Source organism: Periophthalmus magnuspinnatus, chromosome 16 (genome assembly GCF_009829125.3).
Source record: "Periophthalmus magnuspinnatus isolate fPerMag1 chromosome 16, fPerMag1.2.pri, whole genome shotgun sequence".
Classification (NCBI taxonomy): domain Eukaryota; kingdom Metazoa; phylum Chordata; class Actinopteri; order Gobiiformes; family Gobiidae; genus Periophthalmus; species Periophthalmus magnuspinnatus.
The window spans coordinates 5,882,582-5,896,779 of NC_047141.1; the positions used below are offsets into that span (position 1 = coordinate 5,882,582).

Below are 14,198 nucleotides of genomic sequence, written 5' to 3' on the forward strand. Positions count from 1 at the left end.
GCCATACATATGTCCCCCCAGTCCAAACTAATATAAAAATCATTATGTGCAGGTTTATACAGTGAGCACAGAGCAGCACCAACTAACTAGACTGATGTGGACACGTTTGATTATTTAAAATGAACTTTTTCAAATTTCTAGTAAAACTATTAAAATCCACAGACAATTTCAGACTGTCTGGAAGCTGATTCCACTGCCTAATGGTTTGATAAGAAAAAGCCGATTGAGCAAAGTCCGAGGATCTTTTTGGAACTATGCAATTTCGGTTTACGGAGGAACGAGTGAATCGGGTAGTTTGTTCACTGGTTTAGTTTAATTCTGAGTTAGTCCTGGTTCAGACCCTGTTGATACTGGTTTAACCCTTCTTTAATTCTGGTTCAGTACTGGATTGGCAATTTTGTAAAGCAATGGTAGTGAAGCCTTTTATATTTTATTTGTCACAAAAATCTAATATATTGTGATATTACTATTGAAACAGATTAAGTGTTTTGTGTGACCCCAAAAAGTGATGGCACGTTGCACACCTCCAGCTCAGAGGCCATGGCCCTCCGAGAAATCTGGTGTATCCTCCAAGTTGATCTGCAAGGTTTTTATTTGGGGGACGTCATTCCTCAATCTCTCCTCTAGGTGGCAGTGTGCTCATTTGGTATCCCTTTTCCCGACCCTAAAAATTAAAGCGAAAGATTTACAATTTATTATTCATTTAGCCTTTTTAAAAATTTAAAATCACTTTTATTCTTTAAATCTACCCTCTTCAATTTAATTCGTTGTAGTTTTAGTTTATATCCATACATGTTTTTTTCGACAGGCACTTCCGCGTTTATGTGCGCATGCGCGATCTTTGGCTGTTACGCATCTGGTCCATGCTCGCTCTTGACAGGAGCTCTGTGGACCTAGTGAAGTGCGGGGAACTCTCGTGTGCTGCTCCTGTTCTGTTGGACATGTGTAAGGACCAGGGTTAAGAGACGAGGGCCGCGGGGAGGGCAGCAGGGACAGGACGTGCGGAGTGGACTATGGGCTGTGCCACTTCGGCTCTTCTTGGCAGAGGGCTCCGGTTTTTGCGACGCTTTTGGAAATCATTTTTTAAAGTGTTGCATTTTGCTTTGTGATAATCTTGTATTGTATTCCTCTTCGCCCTAAAACAGCATTCTGAAGCATGGAAGTCCGTGCACCTGCTCTTGTCCTTGGTGGAAAACAGACGGACCAGGACTGTCTCTGCCCAAGTCTCTGAGTCCTGTCCCGGAGAAAACACTGAGGGTCAGGAGAAGTCTGAACTGTAAGCTTTTACTTTTGAAACCTAGATTACCCTACTGTTGTATGTATTGTATGTCACAGTACAACCTGCCAAACTAGTCCAATGGTCTAATATGTGTGTAATAGTGCTGCTGTTAAACGGTTTGTGGGTGTCTGTGAGGGACGGCAGTTTAATCTGATGGAGCAGACACAGCCTCCAGGGAGTGCCCGGCACACCCAGCAGCAAGGCTCACTCAACACCCACAACACCCACCCAACCCACCCAACACACAGAGCATCCGCGCCACCCACACTACCCACACTGTACTGAGTGCACCCACACAACATGCGTACTGAACCCATACTGCCCCACAATACACAGCACCTGCTGCACCACAGACTCTGCATCCAGAGAGTGCCCACAGGGTGCCCAGTGTACCCACACTACATCCACACCATGTTGAAGTAAACCACAAAGAGGGAATTGGCAGGGGAAGTGTGCGTGTGTGTGCGTGTGTGTGCGTGTGTGTGTGTGTGCGGGTGTGTGCGGGTGTGTGCAAGTGTGTGCAAGTGTGTGCAAGTGTGTGCAAGTGTGTGCAAGTGTGTGCAAGTGTGTGCAAGTGTGTGCAAGTGTGTGCAAGTGTGTGCAAGTGTGTGCAAGTGAGTAACAGTCTAGCAGGTATGTGTCTCCTCAGCACAGTCCCAGCTGATGTGGGTGTTCCCCTTGTGACCCCATGAGGAGTGTGGCAGTTCTGGGAGGGGGCATCGGGGGCCTGGCTGCAGCCTATTACCTCAGCAGGTGTACGCGGGCTAAGGTAAAGCTGCTCTTTAGTGTCCTTTTGGTTACAAGTCTCAGTGCTCTGTGTCAAAAGTAGCAGAAACCAGATATGACTTGGTATTAAAACTAGTATCAAAACTGACAACACTACTACGGTAACCTAGTACTGCGGTGACCTGGTGTGACCTGGTGTGACCTGGTGTGACCTGGTGTGACCTGGTGTGACCTGGTGTGACCTTCGGCAGTGCCCTCACACTGTGGTGTGTTGCAGGTGCTTGTATTGGAGGGGAGCAGCCGCTTTGGGGGGTGGCTCTGGTCCTGTAGGAGGTCTGATGGAGCCGTGTTTGAGCTGGGGCCCAGAGGAGTGCGGCCAGTGGGGGCAGTGGGACGAAACACCCTCAACCTGGTGAGTGGGACCTGCTCTGCGCCTGTTTGCAGGTTGCAGACAGAGAAAAAGCATACCTTAAAGTGCGTATGACAGGTTTTGAAGATTCTCTACTTTCTGTTAAATTTGTTGAAGTAATACCCGCTGTAAATATAAGTTATACTTTTACACCAGTCAAGGAGCAATTTTAAAACATGGAGGAGAAAAGTTTAAAAACATGTTGAAAATTACAGGAAGTAGAGAGCTCCATTTTAGAGACTTCTATGTTGATGACATCACAGTGGGAGAATTCTATCCAAATGCTCGTCACAATTTACACGTAAGAAACACTTTTTTCTTCAACAAAAATGCTTTCTTTTAATTTATTTTATTTGTCAAATTATATTTTTGTGTAAATTAGAGAAAATTAGATTGCTAGTTAACAGTTATGGGATTCCTTTGGGCGATGTCATGATTTGCAACCAGGAAGCAGTTTAAAACCTTAAAAATGGCTAAACTGGACACTTTTTATTTTTGTAAAACCTGAAACATAATGATCTTAACTGTGTTTTAGTAAAATGAGTAGTCCAACCTGTCAAAGGCACTTTAAAGTCAGATTGGTACACATTTTTGACAATGAGATTATAGACTAGCAAAATGAACAGTATGTCTGTGGAGGAGCTAGCTGCCTCTGTAGAACAGTGGGCTCTCTGTCCTCTTGTTCGCTCATCTGTCTGTGTTCAAATGTCTGTCACTCCCCGGATTTGGTTTGTCACTGGCTTTTCACATTCGCTCTACACACAACCTGACCACAGTCCGACCAAGACCCAACTTATTTTTTCTACACCATAGGACCAACTGTTTTGTCCGGTCCATGGTCCAGTTGTGAATGCACCTGTGGACCATGGTACGGGCTATACAATCGGCCCTTTGGTGTGGAAAAAAGAGGTGGCTCTTGGTCTGGGAAAAACAGGAAATTCCAAAAGCCCAAACTCTCTCTTCTTTTTTTTTTAAATTGTGGTGATTTGATGGTGGCATAAAGGCGATAGTGAGGTGATGTAATGGCGGGGTAATGGTTTGGTAATGGTGAGGTCATAGTGGGGTAATGGTGATGGTGAGGTGATTGGCAGGTAATGGGGTGATGGTAGGGTTACTGTGGGGTAATCGTGGGCTTATGGTCGGGTAATGGTGATGGTCATGTAATGTCTGTGTAAACCTTTAATCGTCCAGGTCTGATCCATAGAAAAAGACAAAGTTTAAATCTGTCAACTGGACAAATCGTTGTAAGAGTGAAGACATTTCGCTGCTCATCCAAACCGCTTCTTCAGTTCTGGTCAGATTTCCGGTGGCCACTGCCTTTATATCTATCTGAAGGGGAGGGGCTAAGTGTAAACAATAAATATTTACAGTTTCAGTGTAGTTAGCCCCTCGATTTGTCCAGTTGGCAGATTTAAACTTCGTCTTTTGCTATGGTCTGGTAATGGTAATGGTGGGGTGATGGTGAGCTTATGGTGGAGTAATGGTGATAGTGGGCTAATGGTGAGGTGATGGTAGAGTAATGGCGATAGTGAGATGGTGTGATGGTGGGGTAATGGTGGTGCAACCCTGTGCTGTGCTGTGCAGGTGGAGGAGCTGGGTCTGGAGCCCGAGATTCTCCCGGTGACCTACAGCCATGTGGCGTCTCAGAACCGCTTCCTGTTTGTGCGGGGCCAGCTGTGGAAGATGCCTGGGGGTTTGGGGTAAGGAATTTGAATAAGTGCAGGAAGGGGGATTAACTTTAAAGTGGAATTAAAGACTAACTCAACTTTATTTTGTTATTAAACTCTGTATATGGTGTATTAATAGTATTGTCTGCTGTTCCTAGTCCTTTTTGGCAATTTTAGGGCAAACTAAGTGTGACTGCTGGACTTCTGCTTGTTGTGTTGTTTGGTGAGGCCTGTGCATCAAGGAGCCACATGACACATCGGGAACTTTTGGAGGCAGTGTCTGTTTAATCTGGTTCACAATAATAGAAAATAAGATCAGCATGTCCCCAGACCAAACTGTAGGAGAGAAGATAAAGGGCAAAGTTAGCATCTCTCCACGCATCTTTACATGAATAAATTTAAACAACAGAGCAGCATCAGAGCTTAATATGAACTTAAATACAATATAATGACGGCGGTAATTAAAGGCAAAAAAATAACAAGAAGAAGAAAACAAAATTCAGGAGAAGTGACTGGACAACCAAGGCTGCATAGTAAATCAAACAAAAGGACAGTTTTTGTAATTATACAGTTATTATATGAACTAGTTACATATGTACATTTGCAGCTTTGTGTTCAAAAACAGTCCACGGGCATCTGCATTTTCAAGTACTATGTGATATCACATTTGACTGCCCTGATTACAGCCAGATGTTTCTGATTACAAACACCTGACTGCAGGGGCGGAGTTTGTGGATACTTGTCAGACCAATCACACTGTTCCTTTTATCTCCATCCCCCCTCCTCCTCCCCCTCATTCTATTGTTAGTCCTCCAGTCACTGCCCAGTTTAGCAGCTGTGGAATGTGGTTGTGGGTGGAGTTTAGTTGTTTAGTCCAATTTTTAATGTTGAATTTGGCAGCACAGAAGTTTATATTATCTGATGTGAACTTGACCATATTGTCCCCTGTGCTCTGTGCTCGCAGCGGCCTCCTGAGGACCACCCCCCCATTCTCACGGCCCCTTCTGCCTTGGCTACTCAGAGAGGTGTTTGTGGCCAGAGGGAAAGCGGAGGATGAGAGCCTGCACTCGTTTGTCAGCCGAAGGTTCAGCTCTGAGGTACGAGCTGGAGACTAAGGACACGAACAATAGAACAAGTTTAAATCAAGCATAAGACCAGCATCATTCTCAGAACTAGCCATTAGAACTCTGTGGCATCACGTCTGATATATAGACATTAACATGTTACATTTCAAAATAATTAGTATAGCAAAAGCTGAAGACTTGAGTTAATTACATTACAAATGTACAGATTTGTATAAACATATTTGTGGAAGTGTGTAGCCTGCAGTCTTTATGTTATTACAGTCACAACCGAACCTGTGTCCAGAGCCTTAACCTGCAGATAGAGGACACATACAAGTTTGTCTCATACTCAGTTTATGGACAGGGCCTCACTGAGCTGCAGAGGCTGCACTAGCTCTGATTCATGATTGGCTGCAGGTGCTGGAGTTTAGGTAGTGACTATTCACACCAGAGAGAGGCATTTTAGGTTTAAACCAACTGGATTTCAGTTTTGAAATGAGACACTTATGCGGCTTTCTGCATTTGATAATTGTCTATAGAACCAAAACACCAAATTATAAAACAAAAATATAGGACTCAATATCCCAAGAACAAATCATCATTATAATAGTTAAGAGATAAACATGTTCAAATCAAATATAGGGTTTACTATTAAGTGGGAACAGAAATAGGTCAAGTTTATTAAATTTAAAATCAAACTCTTACATACAGCTCCTTTAAGCCCCATTTCCACTCAGTCCTCCTCTCCCCACGGCCCCACTGGGTAAGGTACTGGTGAATATGGGCAATTTAAACCCTCAAAACAGGGGTAGACCAAGTAGAACAGATCAGTAGGGCCAGTGACATGGGATTTTATTGTCCTCCCTTCCCTGTGCAGCTGGCGGACATCGCGGTGGACAGTCTGTGCCGGGGCGTTTTTGCCGGAGACTGTCGTAAACTGAGTGTACGCGCCTGTTTCCCCCGATCTGCACCGGGCCGAGCGCAGCCGGGGCTCTGTGCTGCTGGGCATGCTCTTTGGTTCAGGTCTGTGCCACTCTGTAGACCCTACTGCCCTTACCGCACTCTGCTCATGTACCGCCCTACTGCTCTATTCTCATATAGGCTTCTACCACACTCTCCTCATGTAGGGCCCTACTGCACTCTCCTCATGTAGGCTCTCTCCTCATGTAGGCTCTACAGTACTCTACTGCACTCTCCTCATGTAGGCTCTACGGTACTCTACTGCACTCTCCTCATGTAGGCTCTACGGTACTCTACTGCACTCTCCTCATGTAGGCTCTATGGTACTCTACTGCACTCTCCTCATGTAGGCTCTATGGTACTCTACTGCACTCTCCTCATGTAGGCTCTATGGTACTCTACCGCACTCTCCTCACCTGTGTCACTACTGCAGGATCCAAACGTGACGTGTCCCCGGGGCCCCTGGCACAGAGGGCCCAGAGGGAGCGCTGGGCTCAGTGGTCTCTACGCAGAGGGGTGGAGGCCCTCCCTGAGGCCCTGGTGCACCATCTGGAGCAGAGCAGCACTGTGGAGCTGCACACACAGGCTCCTGCCAGGGGCCTGGAGCGGACCCACTCCGGCTGGACAGTGAGTGACCTGTCCCTGTCTGTCTCTATCTGTCTCTTGTAGGAGTAGGACATAGTCTTGTCTCTCTGTCTAATGCAGATCCACACTGAGGGAGGGGAATTGTCTGCAGACCACGTAGTCTCAGCTCTTCCAGCTAAAGGTAAGTTTACACAACCCCTGCTCTGTGTCCCACACTGGGCTCATGTGTCCTTGTTGTGTCCTCAGCTTTGGGGGAGCTCCTGCCCTCCTCCTGTGGGCCTCTGGTCAGTCTGCTGCAGCAGCTGCCCTACGCCACTGTGGCAGTGGTCAACCTGGAGTATCTGGGCTCTGTGCTGCCCGTACAGGTACCCTCCCTCCCTCTGTTCCACTCTGTCTTCCCCTCTGTCTGCCTCTCTGTCTTCATCTCTGATTTCCTCTGTCCTCCTCTCTGCTCCTCTGTCCTCCTCTCTTCCCCTCTGTCCTGCTCTCTCCCTTTCCTCTGCTCTTCTCTCCTCCTCTCTGCTCCTCCATCCTCTTCTCTCCTCTCTGTTCCTCTGTCCTCTCTCTCCCCTTGTCCTCCTCTCTGCTCTTCTGTCCTCCTCCCTGCTCCTCTGTCCTCTCTGCTCTTCTCTCCTCCTCTCTGCTCCTCTGTCCTCCTCTCTGCTCCTCTGTCCTCCTCCCTGCTCCTCTGTCCTCCTCATTGGCTAATGTCTGTTGTGTCTCAGGGCTTTGGGCACTTGCTGCCCTCCTCAGAGGACCCTGGGCTCCTGGGCGTGGTCTATGACTCAGTGTTCTTCCCTCAACACAACAGTCCTGACAGAGAGAGTACCCGGCTCACCGTGAGTACCCAGAGCACCTGCTGCCCTCATGTAAACCACCAGTAAAAAGTTTGGACACACATTTTGTTTATTTTTCTTCTTTATTTCCATGATTATTAACATTGTAGATTCTCTCTGAAGGCATCAAAACTATGAATGATGCAAATAGAATGTTATAAACAAAAAACAAACTGAAACTCAAAACATGAGTAAACTTGCCTTTACCCTTTACATTGAACCTTGGTTTGCACTTTTGATGTTTCTGGACCCTGATACAGCACAGCTGTGAAGTGCAAACCATTTCAGGAGACTTCACCTTTGGATTTCTGTCATTGAGAGAAGCCCAAAGGTTTGCACAGACAAAACAAAGATATGAGAGTGGATACTTTGAGGAATTGAATGTAAAATATACAAACATTTTGTATTGAGTTGTTTAACTTATTTTCTTAACTTCTTTCTTAACTATTTTCTTTTTACGTAATTCCATATATCTTCCCTCATATATTTAATGTACAGTGGTCCCTCGTTTATCATAAGGGTTACGTTCTAAAAATAACCTGCAATAGGCGAAATCCCCGTATCAGCTTTATTTTGGACAATTATTCTAAATGTTTTGCAGCTGTAAAACCCCTCACCACACATTTTATACACTTTTCACAGACAGGCATTAACATTTTCTCACAGTTCCTCTGATCGTACCTCTTCGTCCTGGCGCCGCTCTGCTGTAGTGTCGATCCAACATTTATGTAAATTTGGCTGAACACATTCTGTACTGTGCAGGAGACACGACACGGAGGAGACTGATTAACAATGGCCTACAGTTCCTTAGCCAATCAGGACGCAGAACACAATGCGCCTTCACACACTGTAAAAAAGCCTGCAAAGTTGCACACAAAAAAATCTGCGAGACCGTGAAAGATGAACCATGATATAGTGAGGGACAACTGTATTTGGTATTTTTCCAAAATGTAGAAAGTATTAAACATGAAGAAAAAAACCTTGAATGAAAGGGTGTGTCCAAACTTTTCCCTGGGTGCACATGTCTACTCAATAGTACTGTGTGTCGTAGGTGATGATGGGCGGGGCCTGGTTCCAGGAGGTTTTTGGGGACCCAGATCAAGTGAGTCCAGACCTTCTTCTGTCCAGAGCTGAGTCTGCTGTCAGTCGACACCTGGGCATCAGACAGAGCCCCGTGTGGAGCAATGTGGCACTGCACCGGGTACTCACAGTAACAAGACTACACAAGCACACGGAATACTACTCATGTACTGTAATATGAAATCCCCAACGAAAAGTCACACTGATTTTGAGTTAATACACTCTCCTCATGTAGGCTTATATAACATTAGATTAGACACATTTGTTGTGGACTCGTTTCAATAATCTTGCAACCTCACATTCATTCTCATATAGTAGCACATTAGTTTTTCTGTTTTGGTGGCGATGAGTCAAACACCTCAGTCTTCTCCAGGTTAAGGTCTGAGTTCAGCCTAATCTACAGCAGGTTCTGCACCCATGTGACTACGTTTGGCAGGGACGACATATTGGCAGTGGTGAATTAGCTGTAATGAATGGCATTAAGTTGCTTTTTTGGAATTTTTATTATTATATTTTTTTGTCTTTTAATGAAATAGTAGACATTGATTTATCTTTAAAACTAAGATTAAACACGAATGACCCTTACCTGGCACGGGCGTGATTTTGTGAGTATAGATCACATAAATTTCACCTTAACTCCGTGATATCTGGACATGCGGTTTACTTTTCACCTTCTTATATCAAAAAGGGCTCCTGGCGATATATGTGAAAAATATAATTTATTATAAAGCCCTGTACTTGTAACGTTTACTGACAATGACATTTTAAATTATGTGAAATTGATGAAAAGCAAGAACACAGTGTGCTCTCACTAATGTGCAGATGTTGTAGTCTGTTAGCAGCTGATTCAGTTATGTCAATGTAATAAACACAAGAAAAAATTGGTTTAACTTTAATTTGTGTTTTATTTTTAATTAATTACTGTCTGGCTTGATTAGCTGCAGAAATCCACTTCTGGAGCTGTGTAAAGCTGTTTAAATGCTCAGACTTTCTTCTACACTCGACAATGTGAACATCCTGGTGCACAACATTAATCCGCAATCTCTGAAACTCCCATAAACTTATAACATTGTGGCCGATGTGGTTATTTTTTTGTATGGGAATTCTCAGCTCCGACCGTCGCCAGTATGAGGTTTGGAGGTGCATTCAGGAGCGCTATACAACAACTTTCACACACATTTCTAATTACAAGTCATAGGCCTACATTCTGTGTAAAGATTGTGATTTTCATTATGAAGTAAATCATCCTGAGTGAATAAATCCAGGTGGGGCTGTTTTGTAGTACAGTTAGTGCAATAAATGATTGTTGTGTTCTCTTCACAGGACTGCATCCCTCAGTACCTCCTTGGACATGCACAGAGAGTGGGTAGGTCCTCTGTTATTTTTACTACCACTCCTCCTCACCTCCTCCCTCTCTTCCCATCTCCAAACCCCCTCTCCAGACCTCCCCCTCTCCCCCCCCTCTCATCTGGACCTCCTTTCCCTCTCCTCCATACCACCCCTCCCTCTCTTCCTGACCGCCTCCCCCTTCTCTCCCCATCCTCAGGCCTCCTCCCTTTCTCTTCTGCCTCTCCTCATTCTCCTCCCCCCTTCCTCACTCGTGTGCATGTGACGTTACAGAGCAGATGCGCGGGTTCATAAGCGACGCCCGGCTGCCCCTGTCCCTGGTCGGTTCCTCCTACGATGGCGTCTCAGTGAATGATGTCATCTTTAGTGGACGCATCGCTGTGGAGAAGCTGCTTGAAGCTCAAAAGTGAAAAATGACACACACACACTGCACTGTGCCTTCTGTAAAGAGAAGCATTTTTGTAAAGTTTATTTCAGTTGAAGTGTAAAAAGTTATGGCAGTACTGGTGTAAAATTATAGAGCCATGTATAATTTTAATAAAGAGAAACTGTCAAAAGATGGAAATTATTTTTATATTTATGTATCCACTTAGCTCCACTGTACAGCCTCTTTTGTTTTATGAGCTTATTTGAAGAGGGAGTATTATGCAGAATCAACCTTTTGAACCTTCTTATCATGTTATAACATCGTTCCCTCAACAAAAACCTGCTCGAAGACATTGTAGACGTCATCCATGCTGGTTTGAGTAATGTAGCAATCTCTCCTGGGCCCTATTTGAACCCTCCTTACAGTTAGCAGTACAAGCCTGCATTTTCTATTGGAGAACTGGGAAATAATTTAATGCCAGAGTTGCCAAGATGAAAATAACCTTGTGAACTTGTACCTAGGTGGACAGGGGTGATTGAAGAAAACAAAACTGAGACATTTTCAAGAGACAGTGTTCCCTATTGACTACACTGTACTTATAATACTTGTAATATCCAAAAGGTAAATGCTCAAATGCTGAACCTGATCATTTCCATCAGTGACTAGACCCAAGAAGTCACTGTTTTACAACACAAATCTGCATTTAAACAATATTCCTTTTAGCAGCCCACACCTGTATAAAATATTATTGGCCTATAGAATACTGTGACGTCATCTGCAACATGGCAATACAGTTGTGCGTTTTGCTACTTAAAGGTCATATATTACACAAAATTGACACTTGTGAGCTTTAAGCCATGTTATAACGTTATTTCCTCCTCAAAAACATACCTGGAGTTATGTTTTGTTTCATTCACACATTTGAGTAGTCCTGCATTATTGGGCTGTCTACATTTCCAAAGCTCAAAAAGCTCTGTTCCACCTTGTGATGTCATGAAGTGATAGTTTGAGTTAACAGCTACCTTTTACCTTCAGTAATTTGAAATTGCCCAGATGATTCTAGTGGTGTATGGAGTTTAAATACTGTATTTTCTGATTTATGTTGTTTCCTCATCACAAACCTACCCAGAGTTTAGTTTAGTTTCTTTTACACACATTTAACACCAGTTCTGCATATTTAGGCTCTTTCAATCAGTAATACAGGAAGTGCTTCACTTTGTTTTAAAACTTAAAACACATTCATACACCTTCACTAGAATCATTTGGCAATTCCAGGGCTGAAATCATCCAATCTCTACTGAACAAAAGGTAAAAGGAGCTGTTAACTTAAACTACCACTTTGTGACATCAAAAGGTAAAACAGAGCATTTTGAGCTTCGGAGATGTGGACAGACTAATAAGTGTTATTCAAACGTGTGAATGAAACAACACAACTCCAGGCATGTTTTTGAGACGGTAATAACATCGCTTAAGGTTTACAAGAATCCACTTTGCATAATATAGGACCTTTAAGTCATCGAGAATAAAAACAGGATTCATTTTGACCTTTTATTAACTAAAAGCATTTACAGAATCACATCTCTGAACAAAACTAAACTCATGTGAGCAGACATCACCGCAGCCCCAGTTTTTTCTTCTCCTTCTGCTTCTTGCGGACCACTTCAATGTTTCGATCCTTCCACATACTTTTCCGCAGTTTGATGGGACGGCTGCCCACGTACTTCCCTGTGGGGCAGAGGAGCAGAACAGGAGTCAGGGCGGGAATAGGACAGGGGGATGTCACGGGTCAGGGCAGCGGGGTGACAGGGAAAGGGGAGCGAGGGTCATGGCAGGAGTCAGGACAAGAGGGTGGCAGGGGCAGAGGAGCATGTCAGGAGTCAGGGCAGAAGTGTGGCAGGGGCAGGTTAGGAGAATGTGCAGGGGGTGACAGGTGTAACAGGGCCAGTTTTAGTTAATGGGCAATGGGCAGGTTAAGTGAATGAGCAGGGCTGTGATGGAGGCAGGATAGTTGAATGGGTAGGTGGTGTAACAGGTGCAGGGTTTGACAGGGATAGGTTAGGCAGGCAGAGGGTGTGACAAAGGCAAGTGTGGAGGGCAGGGGTGTTTGGCAAGGGCAGTTTAGGAAGGCCAGGAGTGTGACAGGTTAGGTTGCCAGGGGCTATGGCAGGGGCTGTGATTGGTGCAAGTGTGGCACTGTTGATGAGAACAGATGGACACACTCACCGTTCATCTCACGCATGGCTCTCACGTAGTCGTTCGGGTCTTTAAAGCTCACAAAACCATAGCCCTTGGTCTTTCCGGTCCGTTTGTCTCGGACCACCTGAAAACAAACAAATATGCTGTGATACGTGTGTGTGTGACAATGAGAACATGATGAGGGAAACAAGGATGGACATGTGGTCCTGAGGTGCTCCCAGCGAGAAGTTGTCATATAATTGATCTGTTTTCTCGGTTGTTTTTTTTTTTTATTTACTGGAGCTACTCTGAGTTTTGCTGTTAAGGCCTGGGCCATAAGGGCGATTCACAAGTTTAATTAGATTTTTTTTCTTATTAAAAATAAATAAATGCTCCCAATATTAATTTCATGAATGAGACTTCTTGTTTAGTTGAAAATGTATACAACATTTGTTGTTTTAACCAAATTAATGTCTAGGCATATGTCATGAAATTAAAATCAAACACTAGACATATGGTTATTTATCATTTGGTTTAATTTAGTTTACTGAATGAAATTGAACACACATTTTTCTTTCTTCCTCAAGTCTTGCGTCTAAACCTCATGCTTTTACTGGCAGAGGATTGGCCGTGGACCCCTTCATTAAAAAGACCCGTGCTGCTCATTGACCATTAGACATGACATTGCATTGACATCACATTTTGAAAAGTTGTTTTTTTGTGCTTTTTGTATATTCAGCTTGTGTGAGTGTTCATATACATGTTTAAACCATGAAGACACCTTTGCTTTGAGGAAAGAGGGATATCTGCTGAACGCTCGGGCCAAGATGTCATCGTTCACCTCATTCCCCAGGTCTCCACAGAAGATCCGGAAGTCATCTGAGACACAGAGGTAAGTCAGCAACACACACACACACCAGAAGAGCATGCATATGTCCTCAACTGTACCTGAGTCCCACTCCAAGAGAGACGCGTCCTCCCAAGATGTCCCTGCTGCTGTGCGGATACACTTCTTCAACTTGTCCCCCTTTGACTTCCTCTTGTCCTCAGATACACTCTCCACCTGCACCACGAGACACGGCTCAGACAGAGAAAGAGAAGAGACACAAATGCGCCTAGACCAGTGAGACTAATGCCATTTATGTCTGAGTTATCTTGCAGTCTCTCCTGGACACTTTCCAAACCCTCCTTATGGTTAGCTGTATGAGCTTGTCCAAAGCTCAACCCACAAGCCTACATCACCCATGCCCCCGCACAGCATTTTTCCATAATTATGCAAAAACATAATACAAAACAGTACAACTTCACAAACCTGATGCCATTTGCCGTAGTTTATTAGGAGGCTTGTTGTGATAGCACTCTTAAGGGCGAGTGATCTATGGACTATTATTTGCAACATAACATATTAAGTGTAATACCCTCTGTAAAGACATAAGGGGACAGAAGCTACTTCATGCCAAATTAGTTTAAGCAGGCACACTGAGTTTTGCAGTAAAATGGTTTGTATAGCCCTGCTATATTTACGCCTAGAATTATAATGGTAAAAACAATTTCTTAATTTATGCCTCACTTTGTTTAAGCAATTTTTTGTGTATTTGAGTGAAATGTGTCTTGCCCCAGTACAAATATATTGTATAAGCAGCTCTTGAGGTCAAAATAAGTCTTCTGTGTACGGTCTCCATCTAGCCCAATTATAAAGCATT

The 14,198-nt window shown here is 44.1% G+C and overlaps 2 protein-coding genes across 2 annotated transcripts in view; one reads left to right on the top strand and one right to left on the bottom strand.

The window, feature by feature from the left end:
- The first annotated feature begins 857 nt into the window (after positions 1–857).
- ppox (protoporphyrinogen oxidase) lies at positions 858–10,539 on the top strand. Its single transcript, XM_055227986.1, is given in 15 exon segments — positions 858–957; positions 1,146–1,276; positions 1,913–2,048; positions 2,283–2,417; positions 3,999–4,114; positions 5,046–5,178; positions 6,023–6,109; positions 6,111–6,168; positions 6,539–6,732; positions 6,811–6,871; positions 6,937–7,055; positions 7,416–7,529; positions 8,578–8,727; positions 9,930–9,972; positions 10,227–10,539. Coding segments are annotated over 13 exon segments (1,428 nt in total). The 5' UTR covers positions 858–957; positions 1,146–1,276; positions 1,913–1,967; the 3' UTR covers positions 10,364–10,539.
- Positions 10,540–11,854: 1,315 nt separating this feature from the next.
- rbm42 (RNA binding motif protein 42) overlaps positions 11,855–14,198 on the bottom strand; it is a 7,989-nt gene continuing 5,645 nt past the window's right edge. The window contains exons 9-12 of the mRNA XM_033980757.2: positions 13,444–13,558; positions 13,277–13,374; positions 12,544–12,640; positions 11,855–12,045 (exon numbers count right to left, since the gene is read on the bottom strand). Coding sequence (XP_033836648.1) covers positions 11,933–12,045; positions 12,544–12,640; positions 13,277–13,374; positions 13,444–13,558 — 423 coding nt within the window. The 3' untranslated portion in view covers positions 11,855–11,932. The remainder of the gene's footprint in view (positions 12,046–12,543; positions 12,641–13,276; positions 13,375–13,443; positions 13,559–14,198) is intronic.